Source organism: Haliotis rufescens, unplaced genomic scaffold (assembly GCF_023055435.1).
Source record: "Haliotis rufescens isolate VD_foot unplaced genomic scaffold, xgHalRufe1.0.p SCAF_12, whole genome shotgun sequence".
Classification (NCBI taxonomy): Eukaryota; Metazoa; Mollusca; class Gastropoda; order Lepetellida; family Haliotidae; genus Haliotis; species Haliotis rufescens.
This window is the reverse complement of record NW_025963802.1, coordinates 32,034,353-32,059,948: the sequence shown is the minus strand read 5'-3', so window position 1 is coordinate 32,059,948 and position 25,596 is coordinate 32,034,353. Positions and strand designations below refer to the sequence as shown.

At 41.1% G+C, this 25,596-nt stretch overlaps 1 protein-coding gene across 1 annotated transcript in view; it reads left to right on the top strand.

The window, feature by feature from the left end:
* The window catches only part of LOC124117510 (mucin-5AC-like), a 31,622-nt gene extending 7,665 nt beyond the window's left edge, over positions 1–23,957 (top strand). Inside the window, exons 2-6 of the mRNA XM_046479443.2 lie at positions 13,786–13,957; positions 15,938–16,170; positions 21,048–21,242; positions 22,163–22,249; positions 22,701–23,957. Coding sequence (XP_046335399.1) covers positions 13,786–13,957; positions 15,938–16,170; positions 21,048–21,242; positions 22,163–22,249; positions 22,701–23,536 — 1,523 coding nt within the window. The 3' untranslated portion in view covers positions 23,537–23,957. The remainder of the gene's footprint in view (positions 1–13,785; positions 13,958–15,937; positions 16,171–21,047; positions 21,243–22,162; positions 22,250–22,700) is intronic.
* Positions 23,958–25,596: the final 1,639 nt, after the last annotated feature.

The following is a 25,596-nucleotide window of genomic DNA, read 5'->3' as shown; positions in this document are numbered from 1 at the left end:
CTGGGTCTTCCAAGATGGCAACTCTAAAACTCGTATTCGACTTGTGGGGCTTGTATGGTCTTATCAGCACACAGAGGTAACCCGGAGCTGTCCTTTCTGGTACTGATACTGCATGGAGATTATCTTGAACCCAAGCTTCGTTTTGACCTCGATTAAAATGGCACGACTCTTAAAATAACGGTCCAATTAAATTATGTGTAATGCGGTAAATGGTTCCAGGCTATTTTTCAAAATAGAATGGAGCACAACGATAAAAATAGCTGCCCGATAAATTTTGACGAGCGAGAGAAATTCTTTGCTTCGCAAGAGATACGGTCGATTGAGATGGTGACGTCGACGTCACTTCCGAAAGGAAGCTATGACGGCCAATGGGTCCAGGGTATCTATCGCTATTGAATGAGGTAATACCTCCCTGGATAATCCAGGATGATGCAGGGCAGGTCTTAAAGCGTTTGTGAAACCAAAAAGAAATTGTCCCTGTGGACATTAATGTCTCATTGTTGTGTTGAGTGAGTGAGTATGGTTTTACGCCGATTTTAGCATATCACGGCGGGGGACACCAGAAATGGGCTTCAAACATTGTACCCATGTCGGGAATCGATCCCGGGTCTTCGGCGTGTTGTGATGAGTGCCCTGTGAGAGCGATCAGTTAATGTAAGCGTCATCTACATGAACAAATCTAAAGAGAGCTGAAAAGCCTCAGATAACGACAATCATTCATTGGCGCCGTTGGCTCATTAGTGCAAGGTTTTGATCCAGCTTCAGGGAACTGTTTACCTTGCTGTTCTTGTTTTTGTGGAGATACCGTAGGGTTTAGGTCAATACAAGTAGGCGCTTTTAGGACGATCTATAGATATGTCACTTGACGACATTGTACATCGTATGTACACATTTAGCTAAACAAATGGCTTCAGGTGAAGTAGACCAACACTACCCAGTGCATCCAGGTGCGAAATCACTGTCGACTTGAACCTTTTGTATAGTATTTCAAGTGCATCACGACGGTTTCGCATATTGTGTGAGGAAATGCACATTTGAACACGTACACTTAATGTAGGTGAAGTGTCGTTTTAAAGAACAGATCATGGTTTGCTTTAGATCCTTGTTTAGCCAACTTCACCTGTGGTTGTGGGTGTTGTTCAGATTCCTTGATTCAATGGTCCGAGGGCGCCAGGAACTCATCGATGCGGAGTTGAAGTGACCTTTCACTGTGATTGACTTTATCATCTTACTCTTATCTTGTTAACAGTAATCAGTAAATCAAAGCGTAAAGACGCTAGTGGAGCGTCAACCGATTGAAACTGTGTCTTTATCTCTGATGCCCTAGTATAGGGCCGTCTAAACCCTGACTGGTTAAAGACTGTGTGAACGACTATAGTTTAGAATAGGTCTTCAGCAACCCATGCTTGCCGTAAAAGGCGACTATGCTTGTCGTAAGAGGCGACTAACGGGATCGGGTGGTCAGGCTCGCTGACTTGGTTCATGCATGTCATCGATCCCAATTGCGTGGATCGATGCGCAAGATATCAATCACTGGATTGTCTGGTCCAGACTCTACTTACTTATAAAGACTTATTTACAGACCGCCGTCATATAGGGTGGAATATTGCTGAGTGCGGCGTTAAACAACAAACCAACCAACATACTTGATTCTAATTGGTATATTTTGTGCTGCATATTTCGTTGGCGTTATAACGCACTGCTGTGAACATTGTACGAGATCGTCGATCTGAAATTGTACCATACATGTATGTGACACAACGTCTTATTCTTTAGTGAATCTTCTTCATCAGATATCAATTGACGCCATGGCGACACAAATGAACTGTAGACGTGTTAATTAATTTATACTCTCGTTTTGGTGCTTTGCGAGAACTTAACATCCCTCGGGGTTCTTATTATACGCTTTGTAACGTTTGTAACGACAGCTGAATAAGATGGACCAGAAGCAGTTATTGATCTGTGGAAAAAAGGCTTTACATTGCAAGAACAACCAACGGATGAATATTTATTGGTTTTTGTATCCAGTGCAATTCTCCTGACATTACGTCGAAGGTGTGTGTAATCATCTTAATTAGGACAGTTACTATCAGCTATTATTGATAGGCATCATATCCATCTGGTTGCTATGTTTAAACTGCGGGACTAACATGGTGACAAGACGCAAACAAATGATAGCGAAAGATGTACAAACAATAAAATAAGATGGAACAATTCTACCAGAGGCGAAACAGTTCAGAGTTAATCAATTTAAGTGAAGACAGTGAAAGAAAGTGTTCACAAAGTAGAACATTGGTAATAACTGAAACGACAATACTATGTCGATAAGGGGCGTTAAGAATGATATAAGTACACTGCCGGGCAAAAGAAGGTTTACACTTGAAAATTGGATTCGACCAAATAATTGCAAACATTATCAAAACGTTACTTTGCTGAAAACAGTCGCCAAAACACTGCAAACTTAAGGTTTAAAAAACAACTATGATACCTTTATTAAATACGTCATCATTGCATGGACATTTCATTTAATGCCTAAAACATTGGTGTATACTTTAAATCTTGACATTTATGCGACTGAAATTAATGCGGAAAATGCGAGTGGTCTTTGCTCGCATTAATTAATATGTATGTGACATTTGCGATAAAACGTCAAATTTACTATTTAAATAATGTTCCTCAACTAGGCATTGTTTAATATGGCCGGATATTTTGTACGTATGGAGCAGTTTGACTCGTCACCGTTTAAGCTTCGCGCGAAAACATCATGTTGACAAACAATATGGCATACAGCAGTTAAACTAAAACAAATATAACACATTTTAACGAGTGAAAGCATGGCATTTATGATATATGTATCCATTCTCTGTCAACTAAGGATCGGTTCGTCAATAGCGGTAGTCTGATCGTGATTGCTGTTATTAACGGTGAGTTGGTGCTTATCAGTTCACAAACGATTCCGACGAAATTAATAAAATTAATTTGGAATGAAATACGAAACACATTTGGGATAGCGGAAATACCAACTTCGACACAAACAACAACTATTTATTCCATATCACGGTATACTGAGCAGCAGTTGTAACAAGACCCGATAAGATCCGGGGTAGAAAATGTCTTCAGCATCCAATGGTGGCCGTAAAAGGTTATTGACTATGCTTGTGGTAAGAGGCGACTAACGGGATCGGGTGGTCAGACTAGCTGACTTGGTTGAAGCATGTCATCGTGTCCAAATTGCGTGGATCCATCCTCATGATGTCAACCACTGGATTGTCTGGTCCAGACTCGATTATTTACAGACCGCCGTAATATTTCTGGAACATTACTGAGTGCGGCGTTAAACAACAAACAAACAAACAAACAGTTGTAACTGTACATGATAATGAGTCATTCAAACAGTAACGAGACATTGCGTAATGGACACCGGTGGACAACCGACTGCTTTTGGCTGAGACTTCAGTTGAACATGGAAAGGGTTTTGTCGGTTTTTTTCGGTGCTCCTTGTTGTTTGATTGGATTAAAGTTAGATTAGACACATCTCGGGTTAACTTCCTGGAAGCATTTTTTTTTCTCTAAAATTACTCTAGGGTTGGGACTTCGCATTAACATTGAGTCGCATTTTTGGCTAGGGTTCAGCATTCGCATCAATTTAGAGGCGCATTATATAAGGAGATGACCCCAATTAGGTCAGATTTCGCTATCTTGCGTGATGGCGGAACTTGAAATTAGGACAAGATATGTTAGTTGGACTGTTGAGATACTGGTGGACCGAGTTTGACCCCTGTAAAGCGACCGTTGCTAAGCAGCCTATTTTGCTATGCAGCTAACGCTGCCAGGCAAGTACTATTGCCAAATATTGAGCGAGGGCAACTGTTGTTGCCAACTGACCATCCGCTGTAAAGCAGAATGAAGTGAGTGAGTGAGTATGGTTTTACGCCGCTTTTAGTAATATTCCAGCAATATAACGGCGGGGGACACCAGATATGGGCTTCACACATTGTACCCATGTAGGGAATCGAACCCGGGTACTCGGCGTGACGAGCGAACGTTTCAACCACAAGGCTTCCCGACCGCCCCTAAAGCAGAATGGATAAAATTGGTTCTTGCTGTAAAGCGGGCAACCTTATCCCATATAATTCATAATTTGGGATGTATCCCAAGATGTCCAATGTAACTTGTACTGCAGTCCATCAGCACCCTGCCAGTCCGCAACGTATTATTCTTGAAGACATCTTTATTTACAAACTTACCGCTCCGATAAAGTTCCGCCAAATTGGCAACTGCAAAGCTTTAAATAAATAATGATTAAGGATAACAGGGTGGGTGGGCAGGTGCAACGTATGGCACATCACTGAAAGCTGGAGAGCGAGTGCGGCGCGAACCAATGTTATAGTAAATACGTCATATCTAGACCGGACATGACGAAAGCTGATTTAGGCTGGAGATGATGGAATTTTGTAAACAACAATAGAGGAATGATGATGATGATGATGATGATGATGATGATGATGATGGAATTATGTAAACAACCTTAGAGTAATAATAAATTTAATAATAAATTTAATAATAATAATAATAATAATAATAATGATGATGATGTTATAATAACAAGCCTGATATAAAGGCATTTAATTCCGAGCCCTAAATGTTATTATTTTCACGATTGACAGTAGTTTCTTTTGCCGGGCAGTTTACTATGACCCGTGAAGATCCGGGGTAGAATAGGTCTTCAGTAACCCATGCTTGCCGTAAAGGCGACTTTGCTTGCCGTAAAAGGCGACTAACTGGATCGGGTGGTCAGGCTCGCTGGCGTGGATCGATGCTCATGATATCAATCACTGGATTGTCTGGTCCAGACTCCATTATTTACAGACCGCCGTCATATAGCTGGAATATTGCTGAGTGCGGCGTTAAACAACAACCAACCAACCAACCAACCAGTTTACTACTGAAATCTATAAATCAATATATACTCTCTGTCAAAAGTAGCTGTATGATGCCCCGTATCACACTGGCTGCCAATCCACCAAAGAGCTCAATTTAAATTACTCACTCTGGTGTACAATAGTTTGGCTCCTGCATACTTACAGGAACTGATAGTACCATTCCAGCCTGCACATTCTCTCCTATCAAACGATTAACATCTGCTAGTGGTTCCAAAGTCACGTACCGAAACATATGGTGATAGGTCATTTCAACACTACTAAGGAACAACCTGCCACAAGAAATCCGATAAACAGAAAATATGATAAACTTTAAAAAGACACTCAAGACCTGTCTCTTCAAATGAGACTTTAACTGGACCAATCATGGTCAAAGCGCATTTGAGCAGTTGTTAATTGGAAAATGCGCTATACAAATTATAAATTTAACTGAATTTAATTCTTTCTCTGCGCTCACTCAAAAGGACAAATTTATAAAACATTATTGAATTTATTGAACTTGTCCATATGCCTGATAATGTGTAACAGTATTTCAGTCATATCACAATGCGTCAGCTTCATGTGGATGGAAAACGCAAAGTATGTCAGAGTCAACTAGTACGAGTTTGATACTGATAAATTAAGGGTCTTAATCAGGTGCAATGATGGAATCGACCCTGCGACCTGCAGATCCTTTGTAGGGGATGTAGGGAACGATACCCTGCCAAGCCAAGCCAATGCAGTAGAACGCAGTAGAAAGAAATGCATGTCCTGTCGACAGACATAACATGTGATATTGATCATGTAGTGTGTATGCAATATAAAACTTTAAAAAAATGGACGTTACATGCAGAACTGTATATAAAGTGATTTATGACTGTGCGAAACAATGTATTATAATACAAGCAGGCTTCAGTCCCAGATGCCGTGCCAGTTAAACATACCTACGGCTCAGTGAAGTTATGATCAATACGTTAACAACATTGAGTGACAAACATTTTCGTTTTTCTTATTGAAGTTATGTGCCATTAATGCCCTTTCTTGTAATTTCATCATCCGTGAAATGTATTTCATTAAGGAAACAGCATTGGAAATCGTGTAAAAAAACATTTCTTGGATATGAACATATTATCGACCCAGGTTCATTGACGTTTTATCGATTAAAGAAAATAAAAATGTGCCAATCTATCAGCAATCAGCAAGTGTCTTTACATAAAAAGTACTTTACCACATGTCGATATTGTACAGGATCATATTTTTTTTAAGTGTATATCAAAAGAATATGCATGACGATATGGAAAGTTGTAATTGACAATCCATTAAATCGGTCTGGAAGGTAACACATTGTGGAATGTATACCAATATAAATTATAATTTTGAATCCCATATCAATATAGTCGAGGGGTCTGGAAAACGATTGATTTATTTATATGAAAATATGTTTGTGAGACTTGATGCACGTTTGAGTTTAAGAGTGTTTCTAACCTTTCCATATCGATGCGGGTTAGAATAGGTCTTCAGCAACCCATGCTTCCCGAAAAAGGCGACTATGCTTGTAAGAGGCGACTAACGGGATCGAGTGGTCAGGCTCGCTGACTTGGTTCATGCATGTCATCGATCCCAATCGCGTGGATCGATGCGCATGATATTAACCACTGGATTGTCTGGTCCAGACTCGATTATTTACAGACCGCCGTCATATAGCTGGAATATTGCTGAGTGCGGCGTTAAACAACAAACCAACCAACTTTCCATAATCATAAGAACTCTCTGCTAAACGCAATGTCAATTGTACGATTCCGACCACATCAAGAGCATGTCTTTATCAATCACAATCAGGGGCGGTCGGGTAGCCTAGTGATTAAAGCGTTCGCTCGTCACGCCGAAGACCCGGGTTCGATTCCCGACATGGGTACAATGTGTGAAGCCCATTTCTGGTGTCCCCCGCCGTGATATTGCTGGAATATTGCTAAAAGCGGCGTAAAACCATACTCACTCACTCACTCACTCACTCACAATCAAATAGTGATGATACCAGATGTCTGCTAAAAGGTGAGCGTAGCCTATCCCACCGGCGGCACCCGTCACAAACACATGCAGAGGAAAGTCAATTGGTTACCTGAAAAAAGCCTGGTAACATATGGTACATAGTCTTCACCTGGACTGGAAGATAGTCTTTCTTTGACACCGTCAAGTCTTGACAACGTTTCAATACCTCTATTATTTCATTATATAGAATCGTATCAAATTAAAAAAAAATCATTTTTCATTTGGCCAATTAGACTGTATGTCAGATGTAATTAAAGTCAGTCATATCGAGGCCAGTGGCAAGGGCATTTAAACAGAAATGGGTCAGTTGTTTAGTCCCAAACAAGCAACAATTTTCCGTCCGTAATTGATCATGCATTGGGCCGTGCAGGTAAAAGAATTAGGGATTGTGTTTGGTCTAACGTTGATTTAACGTTCATTTTTCACAACAACAACATTTTTTTAGAAACCCACCAGCAGGGGTGTGGTGCTTACCAATATGGAAATATAATAATGGGGAATATTGGATTCGAACTCACGATCAGTAAATATCGGCACCAGGGACATACGTGCCCCCAAACTTCTTAGACAAGAAGGATATTTCAGTAAATATCGGCACCAGGGACATACGTGCCCCCAAACTTCTTAGACAAGAAGGATATTTCAGTGACATTTCAATTTTAATTGTTGAATACATTGAGGCAGTTTGCAGTTATAGCAAAAGCATCGTAAGCCATGAAACAATCAGATGTTAGACCCATAATATGTCATAGCCAGATTTGACAATATATCCCTCATAGTTACTGAGTTTGAAAGCAAAAGTTACATCTTTAAAAAAAAGAAGCTCCGGGGTCATTATCAATTTGGTGTTCTCTGAAAGTCTGTGCCGAGACGGTTATTTCTACAATTGTATTTAAAAGCGAAAGTAGAAAGTAAACTTTACTTTACCTTAGTGATTAAACACCGACATGCGCAATTGTGTATCACTTCATCTATCCTTTATCACTTCAATATATATTGCATGGTCTGATGTCAATCATTTGAAGAACATATACAGGGAAGACCTATTTTTTCCGAAAATGTTGTTACGCTATATATTACCAAAAGGGGCTTGAATATTCGAGACATTATACGAGAAGTCTGTTCCAATTGTTCCATTGTTCCATTGCTTATGAATGGGCCCATAGCAACGTGACGTTATTGAACGCATTGCTGTAAATATTGAAAATGACGTAATACACTGGTTCAACACCAGTCTGCGAACATGTCATATCGTGAATAACTATTTTCTCTCCTTCTTAAATATATGGGGCACGAGTGGCCCAGTCGTTTAAGGCGCCGCGATTCGCTGTGCAGAGTTTCGTCCCTTGGGCACGCCAGAAGCCCATGATTGTGGGCTCGAATCCCGGTTCGCCCCGATTATGTTTCTAGGTTTGTCAGCACCATAGCCGTGCTCGTGGGTTTCACCGAAGTGGTAAACGTCTAGGACCTGCGTCACTTCGGGCTTTCCTCCCACATTAAGTTGACCCGCCGCTACATACATTGTAACTGGAATACTGTTAAAAGCGGCGTTAAACCAAATCACTCACTCACACTTACATATATGGATACAGAGCTTATTAGCCGAGTGTATTTCCGCATCGTAAATATCATATACACGTACATGTATTTGGAATAACAATTATTCCTCATATATTATATTTAAGATACGAAGACAAACCAGGGTAATACTCTATTTATCATATGATGTCTTTGTAAGGACAATTAATGTTTAAGAAGCATTTTTTCACGCAGTTGCTTAAGAAACAGCGTATGAATACAATGTTTGAGTGAACCGCCCAATGTAGTGCCAAATGACTTGCAGACATATTTGTCGCCATGTTTACCCGATACATTGGAAAACCCCTTGTAAGCATATTGAGAACGTTGGTCAATAGGTTATTGAGAAAGAAGGCATCGCATTGATACATGGGGCTTGAAAGTAGTTCCTGCCGAGATACCTCATTTGCATGATACCAAGTTTATCGGATTGGTTTCTCGCAGATTTAACACAAGCCTTTTATATGATAATTTGGTTTACGATATGCCTTTCAGTCGTTTACAAAGGCACATTCCATGGACATTGTAAGTAACTTTATAAATCGACAGAACCAGCAAGGTTGAAATTCTACCAGCCAAAGTTGTTCTCAAGCGTCCCATCGCACCTAAACTCATTTTCATGGGCTTTCCTCACAATACCAAGCCTGATCACTCTGGGCTGACCGATCGCTTCTGAGAAACATCGATGTTCTTGACGTCTAGATATCCCTAGCCAACCTGGCGCAAGCGAGCTTGATCGATGTTTCTTCATCCGTTGTAATAAAGTTTAACGATGCACTTTTTCTTCAAGATGTTGTTAAGATTCATTGATTCAATGGTCTGAGGACGCCAGCAACTCATTGATACGGAGTTGTAAAGACCTTTCACTGTGATTGACTTTATAATCTTACTCTTATATTGTTAACAATTATCAGTAAATGAAAGAGTAATGACGTTTGAAGAGCGCCAACCGATTGGAACCACTTTATAACGACTGTTTCTGTATGCACAGGAGTCCGTATCTAAAAATAGACGCCCTCATGCATATTCATGAGATGGTCATGAATATGCATGAGGGCGTCTATTTTTAGATACGGACTCCTGTGCTGTATCTATGATGACTTAGTCTAGGACCGCCAAAACCCTGGTTAAAGAGGTGGATCCTGAAAACATTGATTTAATTAACAATTTAGAAATTTATGATATAGGTCCTTGCCAAAGTGAGAATAAATAAGCGTTCGAGGATCAAACATTGAGGGTAATACTCAAAAAAAATTGAAGAACTACCACAATTGGAAGGCTCTGTGTTGCAATACCAGCCTTGACAGATTCACTATAGTCCAATGAAAAAGTCGGGTGTTCTGTTACTTCTTTTCAGAGTTATATATAGCAATCACGGACCTGCCCAAATAGGGTTAAAATTGTCCCAAGTACTCTAATACATGTCAAGGCGATGATATGGACAGACTGGTCATCAGACTAACTCTGTAAGAACGACCACAAGCGACCACAATTGCCCTTGTGACCATCCGCAACTCGCCTTCAAGAACAAGCAAACAAAGCAATCACGGGTAGTTATTTATAATGAAGCTGCTTGAAGAGGAAATACCGAGTTGTTTTCGCATTATTTCCATTTGCATGTAAGGCCATTAGATTTGTTTGTTTGTTTGTTTGTTGTTTAACGCCGCACTCAGCTATATTCCAGCTACATGACGGCGGTCTGTAAATAATCGCTTTTTACGGCAAGCATGGGTTGGGACCTCTCCTGTGGACAGTCTGTGTGATGCCGTTGATGAACCTTCTCTTGAATACCCGGCATTAAACTATCACTGAAATACATTAGTAAATTGCATTCAAAGTAGTCAATTCCAGACCAGTGAAGATCCGGGGTAGAATAGGTTTTCAGGAACCCATGCTTGCCGTAAAAGGCGACTATGCTTGTCGTAAAAGTCGACTAAAGGGATCGGGTGGTCAGGCTCGCTGACTTGGTTGATGTATGTCTAATCTTTATTTCACATACTGAAGAGGCCACAGGCCTATAGTACAAGTTGAAGAATATACAGTTTTATACAATTTATGTACATATCTCACCAGATCACCTCACGTCATTCCACCTCGCATTTCAACGCAGTCACATAATTTCACACATAGAGTACAATACCATACCCTGTAATTTCATAATTTCTATATTACCATATCACAACTTGTTATATCATACAACATATTCTATAACATCATATCATATTGTATCATTATTATAAGATCATACTATATAGTATTATTTCATATAACATTATCATAACATACTATACATACCATCGTACCATATATCACAACTATATTGTATCACATTTCAACATGTCATATCACACAACACATTAGCAATGTCATAGCTTGTCCCATCATATCTTATCATATCATACCATATAATGCCATGTCATTCCATGCCAATTTATTTCATATCAATCAATCAATATTTATTCAACACTGGAAGACCGCAAGCCATATAATATGTACACTAAAAACAGTATTTACACAATTTCTATAATACACATAATATATTGCATCATATCCCCTCATGTATCATATCACACCACATCACTTCATATCATATCACATTATGTCATGTCACATCATATCATTTCATATACATATAACTATACTTAACCATTTGTAATATCACGTCCCACAATATCATATGACAGCCTAGTAGTTTAATACCATTCTAACTCTTTTGTTTGTAGTTTATTCAGATAGCAAATATCTATAAATATGTACTTAATGTATATACACAATAGTTTCCTAATACCAAGCAGCTAAGATTATTCTTTCATAAGGTTCTGTCGGTATAAAGAGGCATAATATATGAACATGGACACATTTTGTAAGATACTTCTTTTTGTGTTTGACAGCAATGTAACAAATTTAATAATATTAGGGTACCTGTAATAATAAGCTTGTAGGTATTTTTCTCTAAGGTGTAAATACACTGGACATACAAGTAAGAAATGAAATTCATCTTCTACTGAGTTTAAACTCCATAGATTACAGATTCTTTCTTCACGAGGAATGTTTACATAGCGCCCTGTTTCTATTAAAAGGTCGTGAGAAGAACATCTAAAACGTGAAAGAGCCGTTCGAAATTTTTTAACATTAACTTTTGATAAATAATCTTCCATAATTATTTCTGATGTATGTCATCGATCCCAATTGCATGGATCGATGCTCATGGCATTAATAACTGGATTGTCTGGTCCAGACTCGATTATTTACAGACCGCCGCCATTTCGCTGGAATAGTGCTGACTGTGTGGCATTAAACAGCAAACACACAGTCAACTCCAGCTTAGACATGTGTTTTCAACCAACCTTATGAGCACCGGTTTCGATTTTATCAAACCTTGTTCCACCGCTTGGAATCACAATTCAACCACACATCACTGCGGCTAAAATAGATCTTGATGTATTACCTTACCGTCTTGTCTTCTTCCTCCCTGGCAGATGGTGAAACCAGAGGTTGACCTCACCTTCCAGACCTGTGAAGATCCGGGGTAGAATAGGTCTTCAGCAACCCATGCTTGCCGTAAAAGGCGACTACGCTTGTCGTAAAAGGCGACTTACGGGATCGGGTGGTCAGGCTCGCTGACTTGATTGATGCATATCATCGATCCCAATTGCGTGGATCGATGCTCATGATGTCAATCACTGGATTGTCTGGTCCAGACTCGATTATTTACAGACCGCCGTCATATAGCTGGAATATTGCTGAGTGCGGGGTAAAACAACAAACCAACTAACCAACCAACCACAGTATAAAAATTCCGAAGCAAATTCTTTTGTATACCAACAGAAATATAACCAATTACGAACTAAGTATAATTCTCATAGATCCATTTTACAGACTGATCTAAGGATGGTGGCAAAGTTGCAAGTGCCACTGTCATTGCATCCAGATAATAGATCTTCACTTCTGAGACCTCAGCTATCTTAACAGCTTTGACATATATTAAACAATAAAATTAATCTAAAAATGTCTTTGTTATGCCTTCAGACACTGAAAAGTGTCTTAATCCTAGACATTTTAGAACTTTACAATGATCTTTCCTTTGGCCAATGTGACATTGCCTTGTGCTGGTTACCAAGTCACATTGGCATAGCAGGTAACTCAAAGACCGATGCTGTAGCAGAGCAGCTCTTGACAAACCGTTATCTCTTCTCCTTATCCCGTACAGTGATTTCAAACCAACCATCAAAAACTTTTAACCGGGATCTTAAGCAAAAGAGGAATCAATAGACTTCAATAAACTATAGCCCGTATATTCGTAGTGTACGTCATTTTGTGCGATTTGATCGTTTTAGCCACAGCATTCGTAATGCACGAGCTTAGAATTAATGCCTTAGCTTAATATTTGCATTGCAGAGAGGTGTTCAGTGAACCGTCAATTCGTTAAAGATAATCTGCTATTGAATCAATAGTGTGAGTGAGTTGGGTTTAACGCCGATTTTAACATTATTCAAGTCATATCGCGGCGTGTCAGATTAATATGGGAGGAAAGCCCGAAGTGATGCAGGTCTCAGACATTTACCACTTCGGTGAAACCCACGAGCACGGGTATGGTGCTGACCGGGATTCGAACCCACAATCATAGGTCTCTGTCGTGCCCAAGGGGCGCAACTCTGCACAGCGAATCGCGGCGCCTTAGACGACTGGGCCACCCGTGCCCCCATTGAAACAATAGAGTGACGACAGAGCTGTAGTTAAACTTTGGATCATGGTGCACTCAAGTTCTTACAATGAATATTTAATACATTAGATAACAGGGACTGTGTGCAAATGCAATAAGAGCATCACGTCATGACGATCTGTGTTAGAGTTGATCTTTAGCAACAAATGCGTCTCGTGACTAATGAGATTGGGTGGTCAGGCTCGCTGACTTGGTTGATGCATGTCATCAAATTACAAATTCCGTAGATTGATGCTCATGATGTCAACAACTTGAGTGTCTGGTCCAGACTAGCAATTCACAGATATCTTGAATATTTTGACGGCGCTAAACAACAAACAAAGAAATTGAACTGAAAAAGGGAATAGAGACATTCTTTGTTTTCAGATTTGCAGACAAATAAACTACAAGGGTTCACCATAAAATCGTGAATTACTTATATAGAAATACTTTTGAAATATTTTGAAATCATTTTGGTTTTTGATCAGCATAAATTATTTCATTTTGACGTTGCAATTATATTGTTTTATATTCCAGCAAATTCTGTGAACGGGATGAGCGAATATATATACTTCAACAAGGGCCAGTCTTGGAACACAGCGCGAAGTGTGTGCGGTTCTATTGGGGGCTACCTTGCCCGATTTGACACACTCGGATTATTTCAAATGGCTGAAGCACAATCTGCTGATGGATTCCCTTGGAAAGCAAAGTTCGTTCATAAGGATATTATAAACAGATCATATGTGATACTTTAATTATAAAATAGTCTATACCCATTTTACTTTTCTTTTGTTTCTCATATATTTTTCATTGTAAGGATTTATGAAACTCACATTTCGTCTTTTTTGGACGCGACATACGATTCATGTTAAATTGGAAGTGGCATTGGTCCCGTCTCTTCATACTTTGGAGATACCTTCCTCAGATTATTACTCACAGATTGGAGTAATATGCCCTTATAATAATGTCACAGTTTCAAACTTCCTGGCTTATGTCGAGTAAAGCATTATTCATTCACTCATTCATTCATTCTAGTTACTATCCCTCAACATAACCTCATCGTTGTGAGCAGCCTGTCTTTGACAAAAAAATCAAAGTTCGGAGTAGCCTGCCCTAATCATAACTCCCTTTTCGGAGTAACCTGCCCCTGGTCATAAAGTCACTGTTCGAAATTATCTGACCTTGGTCACAAACTAACTGTTCCGAGAAACCTGGCCATAATCATAAATTCAATGTTCGGATTAACCTGCCCGCTCATTTATAAGCTCTCTTTTCGAAACAACCTGCACCTGGTCATAACACTGTTCAGAGTAACCTGACCTTGATCATAAACTCCATGTTCGGATTAACCTGCCCGATCATTTACAAGCTCTCTTTTCGAAACAACCTGCACCTGGTCATAACACTGTTCAGAGTAACCTGACCTTGATCATAAACTCACGGTTTCGAGTCACATATCCTTGATCATGATCTTACAGTCCCTGATCATTAACTTCCGGAAGTCACCGATGAGGCGTCACATCTTAGCGAAAACCTCTTTGCGAACACCTCGTATCAATACTATTTGATAGTGATTCAGTAATACATGCTACATATACAGTCGGATTCGAGCGATGGACTCAGCTTTTAGCAGAGATTTGTTATGACAATGGAAATGGTTTGGACACTTTATTTACCCTTTGGAGTAACCTCACCTTCACCCTTCCACAATTCCGGTTAACCTACCCTTGATCATAGTTCGCAGTTTGGAGTAGCCTATCCCTATTCATAAGATCCCAATTGTGAGTAACCTGCCCCCAGTCATAAGCTCATAATTGTGGAACACAGGTTGTGGTTGCTATTCAGAGGAGCAAATCATTCATCTGGTCTGATCTTACGTGTCACCCAACACTTTCAGTTTATACAGTCAGTTTAGCCCCATATTTGTGATGCACACTTTGACAAAAGCTATAATCTAATGCCACACGCACCGTTGGCCTGTTGTTATCTTTCACTCGATTTACGGGGGTTGAGGGGGGTTGGGGGTGGGGGTGGGGGTAGGGGTGGGGGGGGGGGGGGTTATTACTTTACCGCCTGTGAACGACACAATGATAAAACACTGTGTGGTTCTCCGCCTGCCCCAGATCCGTCGAATACTATTCGAAGATATAGATTCACTAGTAAGCTGCACAGTGTGTGACTTTGTTCCCAAAATTAGGGTGTACAGTGTTAAACATTCCTGTCACATGTTCCCGCAAAAGCAAAATTTGAAATAGAGAATTTGTCTTTCTCTCATCCTGCCGACCCTGTTTTTACAAAAAGATAACACTTAATTGGATGGTTTCGTTATTTTGACCACCGACCTAAGAAGACCACATTCGTATCAAAACTGAGATTCGAACCACGACTTTTGGAACCTGGCAGGAATATAACAATTCAAAGCTACGAATGAAAAGCCTACGATAAAGCCATGCGAAATGACATGTAAGCTGCAATGAAACAATATAAAAATAAGGACCTTGTTTGTTGTTGGTTCTAATTCGTTTAATAATTGGGGAGGTCTGAAGCATGATTATGTTTTTTTCAAGCATTTTCTGTGACAAGTTATTTTTGTCTATAAAATCCCAGCACCTCCTTGAGAACACATCGGCCCCTCAGCCACATAATTAAAGAAACTATTTTCTTCATGAGTAACAAATCTTGGTTTTAGTTGGGACCACTCATGGACGAGTCTGTATTGGAATGACGACCAGACTCGTGTCTTTGATGACAGTGATTGCAGCCTCTTCACTTCCAATCTCAGTGTCACTGATGTATTCAAGGATGCAAATAATGCCCAATATGAAGGCGGGAAGAGATGCTTCAGACTTAATAAAGACGCGTATCGTTTGGAGAGACATGCCTGTGACGGAAAATTGAAGTTTATATGTGAACGAAAAGCAGGTAAGATCTTAATTCAAGTGTGGGCTGATCTTCTTGATAACATAATTGCTTTGCATAAGCATGTTGTGTATGTTTCTACCCCCTGGAGACACGGCGTAGAATGTGTCCCAAGGACTCCATAGCTTGTCGTAAAAGGCGACAAAATTGGGCAGCCTGTTCTTTTTAACCAGGAACATGTGTTCCTCTTGCCCAATACACCACTTCCACCCTTACTTCACCTAGACGGGTGGTAGAATTGGCCCGATTCTATCAATCGGCTGGTCACGCCATACCCTGTGCATGGAATACTTGAAAAGTTAGGAATATCATATTACACAAGGTTATATATATATATATACAAGATTTGATCCGGATATATGATGACCTTGAGTCCTATGCCAGAAGGCGGTGGCTCATGGGCCAAGCTGGTGATACGACCCGAATGGGCCGAACCAGCCTGTCATTTCTCCTTTTATTAACGACTGCTATTCATGTCTTTATTTCTTGGGTATACCACCCCTGTAACCCTGATGTTGCAGTCTGGCTTCCACTGCAACATCGTCCTCGGTGACACTCGATGTGGGTGGGGAGCAGGGTTGCTGTACATCATCTATTTACCATGGCCACAAACTTACCCTCTGGTTCAAAGACCAATAAACGTAGACATCTTTCTACGTATTCTGATGATGAGTGAGTGAGTGAGTTGGGTTTAACGCCGCTTTTAATAGTATTCAAGTTATATCGCGGCGTGTCAGATTAATGTGGAGGAAAGCCCGAAGTGATGCAGGTCTAAGACGTTTACCAGTTCGGTGAAACCCACGAGCACGGGTATTGTGCTGCGAACCTAGAAACATAATCGGGGCGAACCGGGATTTGAACCCACATTCATAAGTTTCTGGCGTGCCCAAGGGACATAACTCTGCATAGCGAATCGCGGCGCCTTTGATGACTGGGTCATCCGTGCCCCCTCTGATGATGAAGTCTCTCCATAAGCTCGAGATTCTTGCCCAAGGAAGGGGGGGGGGGGGGGGGGGGGGGTCTATTTCTCATTCATATGAACACATTGTATATGAACACGGCGGTCTGTAAATAATCGAATCTGAACCACATAATCCAGTGACTGACATCATGAGCACCGATCTACGCAATTGGAATACGATGACATGCATCAACCAAGTCAGTGAGCCTGACAACCCGATCCCGTAAATCGCCTCCTACGACAAGCATAGCAGGCTTTTACAGTAAGAATGAGTTGCTGAAGACCTTTTCTACCCCGGATCTTCACGGGTTATAACATGTTTAAAGAGTTACCATCTCTAGAACCTTATTTACTAGAACTACCAATCACCTTACGCATCTCTCTTGCTCGTTTTAGAACAGCAAATCATAGATTACCCATTGAAACAGGAAGATGGTATAATATTGTGAGAGAGGAAAGAAATTGTACATTGTGTAAAAATTTTATATGTGATGAAATGCACTTTTTATTAGAATGTCCAAAACTCTCAGAAATTAGAAACAAGTTTTTGCCTCAATACTACTGTATGTATCCTTCTGCCGTAAAATTCTCTCATTTGATGTCCATTACTTATAAGCCAACTCTATTAAAACTGGCAAGTTCTATAAGATCATGTATGGAAATGTTCCACTGACATGTTTTCTTCATTGTATCTTATTCCTGTGTCCAATTACATCTCTGTATCACTGCCGTGATCTACGAGAATAAACATCATTCATTCAAGCCAATACGTATCCTTATCATACCTTGTTCTGTTTAGGTGAGGTCAACCTTGACGTATCAGTATGAACATTATCAGAAATATTTAAATGTTTGACAACTTGTCTTGTTTTGTTTTCATACACTTGAAAGTTTTTGTCGTGATCAAATATACTGGCCACATAAAGAAACTGTGCACGGAGAAAATATATTCTGGATTGAAATACAACACAGCAAGAACAAAATGATGCAGACGCTGTAGCAGCTGAATGATCGGACCATAAGAAAATGTCAACGGGACCTGAACAACATCTGTTACGATGACGTCAGAAGATCAAAATGGAGTAGGGGGTCAAACGACAAAGTCACAAAGTCAATAACGGGTATGACCACCCTGTGCATGAATCACAGCAGTGCATCGGCGACGCATGGAGTCCACCAAATGGGCATGGAAGGCCTGGGGAATGGCCTGCCATATCCTCCTCAAATCCTGTGCCAAGTCACGGAAGTTATCTGGAGGATGTGGAAGACGACGCAGACGGCGCTCCATTTCATCCCACACATGCTCTATTGGGGAGAGATCTGGAGAAATTGCAGGCCATGGCAGTAACATGACATTGTTATGGTGAAGGAAATCCATTGCGTGTGAGGACGAGCGTTGTCCTGTTGAAATGTCAATCCCGGGCCATGACGTTGCAGGAAAGGAATGACCACAGGCCTCAGAATCTGATCTCTGTAGCCAACACCGGTGAGATTGCCCTGACCAACCACCAAAGGGGTTCGGTGCCGTGCTGTTATCCCACCCCAAATCATTACAGAGCCACCTCCAAAACGATTCCTCTCTACAATACAGTTGCGTGCATAACGTTCTCCCAAACGCCGGTAGACACGTTGGCGCCCGTCACTGTGGGAAATGTTGAACCTCGATTCATCTGTAAAGACAACATTTCTCCACCATATTCGAGGTTGGCGAACATGATTTCGACACCATCTTAGACGGTTGACTCGATGACGTTGTGTCAGGATGGGACGTATGGCAGGGCGTCGTGGTCGACTCCCGTACTGACGTAAACGATTCCTGACAGTGTTGGGATGGATACGGCGCAGTCCAGGAATTGTCTGGGACGTCGTTACTGCCGTTTGGAACCTATGTCGGAGATGTGTAACTTGAATCCATCTGTCCTGTCTTGGCGTCGTTACTCGGGGACGTCCTGAACGTGGGTTGTCGGCAACGTCATTTGTGTTCTGATAACGCCTCACCAATGCCGATATCGTGTTACGATGGCATTGGAAATGTGTTGCCCCTTGTTGTTTCATTCCCGCTCGGATCATTCCAATGGCTTCATGACGCTGTGCAACTGTCAATCTTGGCATGATTTGCTTGTGATATGCTTGTGTCTGCGCCTGAGAAGTTTTGAATTTTTGAATGACCACAAATCATGCTTTCCAAAGTGACAGTGAATTTGAGTTGCACATGCTGTGTACAGCTGCACAGGATGCACGTGCAGTAACACATTGCACGTCCATAGGCCCCCATCAATGACGTCATATCGCATGGCACGTGCATGAGCGTTTGAATGTCTCCAATAATTGCTGTGTTCAAACCTATCTTTCATATATGGACGGTGTGCCCTTATATCTATATTTTCTCTGTGCACAGTTTCTTTATGTGGCTAGTATACATAAGTGTAGCTAAAATGAGCGAAAAGGGCCGGTTTTAGTTTGTTGTTTAACGCCGCACTGAGCAATATTCCAGCAATATTACGGCGGTCTGTAAATAATTGAGTCTGAAGCATATTTTCCAGTGATTGACATCATCAGCATCGATCTACGCAATTGGAATACGATGTCATGCATCAACCAAGTCAGCGAGACTGACCACCCGATCCCCTTAGTCGCCCCTTGCGACAAGCATAGTCGCCTTTTGCGGCAAGTAGGGGTTGCTGAAGACCTATTCTACCCCGGATTTTCACGGGTCGGGCCGGTGTTAATTAGTTTTAATTAAATAGGACATCGAGGAGGCTACATGATCTTATGACTGCTACCTGTAAGGCCGGACATGTTCATTCGTTTTGCGAAGACCTGAGGACATTTAGAAAAAAAAGCGATATGCCATCTGAATCGTCAACATCGAAACAAAATCGCACTAACAATCCCGAACTATACTGTGCAAAAAAAGGTAGAGGATATTTTGTTTTGAGGTGAAACTACAGGAAAATACACCAATATATGGCAATATATGTAAGTGATTACTGTGGCAAGAACATTTCCGAAGAATTCAAGCGCCCAAACAAAACATTGTGACAGTTATGATGCACGTGACCTCATAGAGTACATGCCCAGACGTTGCGAAATCGTCTGCACGGATGACATATTCACGCACGACGTCGACGTGTCATTCCACAATTTACTGCACGTCATTTGAATTAGAGTCGTCAGCGGTGTAGGGAACGCCAGCACTGCGATAATCGACGTTGGTGTAATGTCATGTTGTCTGACGAATCGAGGTTCACGCTCGACTTGGGATATGACCTAATTAGCACTTTATTGACGTTAACGTCGTACAGCATGATCGTTTTGGTGGATGGGTCAATAATGGTATGGGGTGGTATCACATGTTGTCCATGCCAGAGTCACGGGTCAATACTGTCGGGACAACATCATTGCACTACGCATGGTACCATTTTCACAACGTGTTGGTCAACATTTCATCTTTCAAGATGAAAATGCACGTGCTCATCGGGGCAGGATTGTGACGTCATTGCAGACGTGTACGTCAACGTCAGTATATAATAATGTACCACTGACCCGATGTTTCTCAGTTCATTAATAGACGAATTGAAAGCAAAAAAACACCGATTCCATTCATACCATTTGTACCGCTATTTTGCCTTTTACGCCCTGGCGAATAATAGAGACTGGTTATTCTCTGGCGTTGACGTTTTATATTTAGCGTATTGTTTTGTTACAGCTCACCTTTCTTCATCATTGTAATAATGAGTTTAGGTATCACCGTGATGGGTTGCTACCATCAAATCCTTTTAACCTGATATGTCATGTTTGCTTGTTGTTTAACGCTACATTCTCGCTATGACGAATTTTTAACAGTCCGCCGTGATATATCTTCAACACGAAGAAACAAATATTAATTTCGTCTACATGTATGTATTATTGCTTCCAGATAAATGTCTCTACTCTAGTGTAGGGACGGGGGCTGCTGTAGTTAGTCATGGTAATGCCACGTCAGATGCCTGCCAGGAGGTCTGCAACGCAGTGTCCGGATGCTTCTTGGCAGGCAACTACGAAACCAACCTCTGTGTCATGCTGACAGTACCTCCAGGTTCCAACGCTATGTATCAGAAAAACTGCTTTACAGGTGAGTAATTATTCGGTTGATAGAAGGTGTGTGTGTGTCTGCTTGTACTAGTCCGATTTCAAAGTGCTAGCCCATTGTGATACCATGCCGCAGTTTAACATGAATATCCCACCCTGACACAGCATACTGACTCCGAGCCGACTCCAAGTTCTTGTTTAACCTCTTAATGCCGAGCGCCAGTCAGGCAAACAACAAGTACGATCTTTTAACGTCTTTTGGTATGACACGGCTGGGGATCGAACCCCTTGTCGTCCGCTTTCCGGTAGGACGTTCTACCACTAGACCAGGGTCAAGGATGATACAGACATCCATTACAGCTGTAGCATCAGTTTGGAATTTGTGTTTGAAGAAGGCGTTGGAGGAGAAAGAGATGAAAATGCAGCTGTATGACAGCAAATGATTTGTAACCGGATGATACCTTTCGTTGGAGACTTTTGTACGGATAGTGAGTGAATGAGATCGGTTTTACGTTTCTTTTAGCAATATTTCAGCAATATCACGGCGCGGAACACCAGAAATGGTTCACACATTATACCCATTTGTGCAATCGAACATTCATTTGGCGTGACGAGCGAAAACTTTAACCACTTGGCTACCGCACCACCCTATATCGCACTCATAATTGTTTGAGGTTGTAATGCTGGCAGTGGGGGGGGATTTTTGTTTTGAAGTTTGGGCGTAACGACGCCTTGAAAGATGTTCTAGCTTCAACCCAAAGTGGGAAACAATCCCAAAGTGGCGCTGGTCGGAGAAAACCACAGACAACTGAAGGCTCAGAACCAAGGCTCATATTCAAGATGAATTTGGGATTCGAACCCCTGACCAGCGGATCCTGGCACAAAAGACGGGTGTGCATGACTGTGAAACATGGTTCTTGCACGAAATCAATAGGATCTTTCAAATCCACTGTCTACTTGCAGCTTCTCGGAACGAAAGCGACACTGACGGATATATAGATCCCCAGGATGACACCCCTGAGATTCCTTCTGGCTGCACCCCAAATAATGGTAGTTATTTGTTTCACTCTGTGTGTGTGTGTGTGTGTGTGTGTGTGTGTGTGTGTGTGTGTGTGTGTGTGTGTGTGTGTGTGTGTGTGTGAACCGTACATTATATCTTCACCAAACTTGGCACATAAATAGGTCTAGTGGTACCTTTGGAAGTTTCTTTTTTTCAAATTCAAGTTTCCAAAGCAACAACTTTGACTTAGGGGCAATTGCCTTGCACACAACTGGACATGCCGTTTTGGTGGGGGATATGAGTATTTCATGTTTGTTCGCTTTTAGTTCAAGATTCAAGATGATGCTAGATAGTATAATGCAATAATATGAGACAGGGATATTACTATCCACTATCCCGCAATTCACCCATCAATCTGTTTATGTCTCTGAGAATGTTCCTTTCATTACCGTGGAAACCATTTTCGATAAAATCCAAAATTATTCATTTGGAACATTTCAGGTTCCGAGGCTCCTGAGGCTCCTGTAACCAGTACTGTCGTATTTCCAACGACCAGTATAGACTTGTGTCCATCGAGCACGGCGAGTTATGTCTACATCAGCACCGAAACGCTTTCATGTTCTCCTGACTTCATCACAGTCTCAGTCTCTCAACCAGTAAGTTACGTCACAGTGACGGACATAACGTCAGTAGCAACGACAGTGATACAAACCCAAACAGCTACTGAAGTTCTCAGCACGTGCCATCTTCCTACATCCATTTCGACATCGACGAGCCCTTGTGCGATCAGCACCGAGACTCTCATCACAGAGTTAACGTCGACGGTGCTTGTGACGTCAGTGGTGTCCTGCCCGAGCGTAAGTCCAGTCCAGTTGACCATTACGTCTTCTTGTCCAGAACCGATGACGGTTCTTCAAGAACACACGTCTTGCGTCTGCGCATCTGCTTTCATGACGTCAGAACTCACAAGTGTTGTCTCCCCTGAATCCGCTTCGTCGATTTTATCATCCGATCTTCAGTCTGCAAACCCTGGTCCTGTATTAGATCAGACCACAATATGTCGAACCTATAACCTGACAGATCTTGGTGAAGACGAGCTGAATGTACTTTTAGCATCCATTGTTAAAGAACTAACGATTGAAACAAAAAATCTTTCGAAAACTGTTCGAAAAAAGACAAGTGCTCAAGACTCCAGACCACTGTCACAGAGCATAGGGTATTCGGCCTTGAGTCTGATAATAATACCGTTTGTAGTCGTTATTCTAATGGACGTACCAATAATTATCAAGGATGTACAGAATACGCTTGTTAATGTTAAAAAGACGGGAACTCCGTGACGTCAGCTCAATGAACACAGAAGATTGAATGGATTAACCGGCCAGTGCTGAGATTATAACATAGCCTTAAAATTACTAGTATCCAAAACGAAACCCAAATGAAAGGGGCCGATGTTGGCTGGTTCCACAGTCCTCCTGTTACCCAACGTTTAGTTTTAACTTATTTCTTTTAACAATCCATTTATATAGCATAAGCCACATGTACATGCTAATCAAAATTGAAAACTGTTCGTTTTGGACATGAATTGACTGTATATGTATCTATCAGTTATATACGATCTGTTCATGCGTATAATAGGCGCCGCGATTCGTTGTGCGTCCCTTGGGCACGCCAGAAACCTATGATTGTGGGTTCGAATCCCGGTTCGCCCCGATTATGTTTCTAGGTTTGTCAGCACCATACCCGTTCTCGTAGGTTTCACCGAAGTGGTAAACGTCTGAGACCTGCATCACTTCGGGCTTTCCTCCCACATTAAGCTGACACGCCGTGATGTAACTGGAATAGTGTTAAAAGCGGCGTTAAACCAAACTCACTCACACACTATAATTATAACGACCCCGAGCCCCTTCCCCGTTACTACATGTTCCTTTCTGTAACCTGTCTCCTAAGACATGTGCTGTGTCATATGCGCAAACACGACAAAACCAATCATTATGGGTATACAATAGTTTGGTTTAGTTTCTAATAGTTTAGTAATTTATAAATGCATTATGATTGTCGTAGTGATTTGCACTCAGCAATATTCCAGCTACATGGCGGCGGTCTGTAAGTAATCGATTCTGGACCAGACAATCCAGTGATTCACATCATGTGCATCGATCCAGGCAATTGGGATCGATGACATGCTTCAACCAAGTCAGCGAGCCTGACCACCCGATCCCGTTAGTCGCCTCTTACGACACGCATATTCGCCTTTTACGGCAAGCATGGGTTGCTGAAGACCAATTCTAACCCGAATCTTTACGGGTCTAACATCTCTTGAATATGAGTAAATCTTCATATATTAACCAACATGTATGGTATTCGCGTTTCTTTTGTCGGTGAGTATACTTGTTTGTGCTGCTGCTTGCTGACGCCAATGCACATGAAACTGTGGTCTTGTTCTTGTTTGTCATATTGTGCCATGTGTTTGTCATGTGATATTTAAAGAAGCACTCAAATCAAAACTCCTCGCTTCTTCTTTGGCGAGTAAAAGTGTATTGGAGTTTAACGGGGCTGGTCATGAAGTCTGATGTTTTTAGTTTATTATATACTTTTTTTCTCATGAGAGATGTTCGGTAAGGATAGAATGTTTGAGGTGTGATGTCTTGTTATGTATGAACAGGTAGTTTGTTGCGAAGAAAATGTGATAAATGTTTAACACCACAAAATCAATATGACCATATTACTATTTTTCAATATCAATACATGTACATGTCCTTTTTAAAATTGACCCCTGGAACTCAAAATATGAACCCAAACTTTAAAATCAAATCGTTTACATCCGGAGTAGAATAGTTCTTCACCAACCCATGCTTGTCGTAAATGGCGACTATGCTTGTCGTCACAGGCGACTAACGGGATCGGGTGGTCAGGCTTGCTGACTTGGTTGATGCATGTCATCGATCCCAACTGCGTGGATCGATGCTCATGATGTCAATCACTGGATTGTGTGGTCCAGATTCAATTATTTACAGACCGCCGTCATATAGCTGGAATATTTCTGAGTGCGGCGTTAAACAACTAACAAACAAACAAACAAAATCCATAAAGTGTAATAAAATAAGTAACGAAAATTCAGAGAAGTCTGCACACTAATCCTGTTCTTGATATTCATGAGGTATCCCACAATTTCCTTTTGCTTTTGATATTGATGGAAACATGATTGCTGGTTAAGAACAGCTCAAAGCCGTTCATGATACAACATTTAAAACATTTAAAAATTAATTTAAACATATTTAAGGCTGTTCACACCATTGAACTTTGTAATGATTAAAAGAATAAATGTACTTATCTTTTTTAAATATATTTTGAGTATTAAATAGTTCTTGCATTTTAAAGTTAAGGCGTTGGTAGAAGT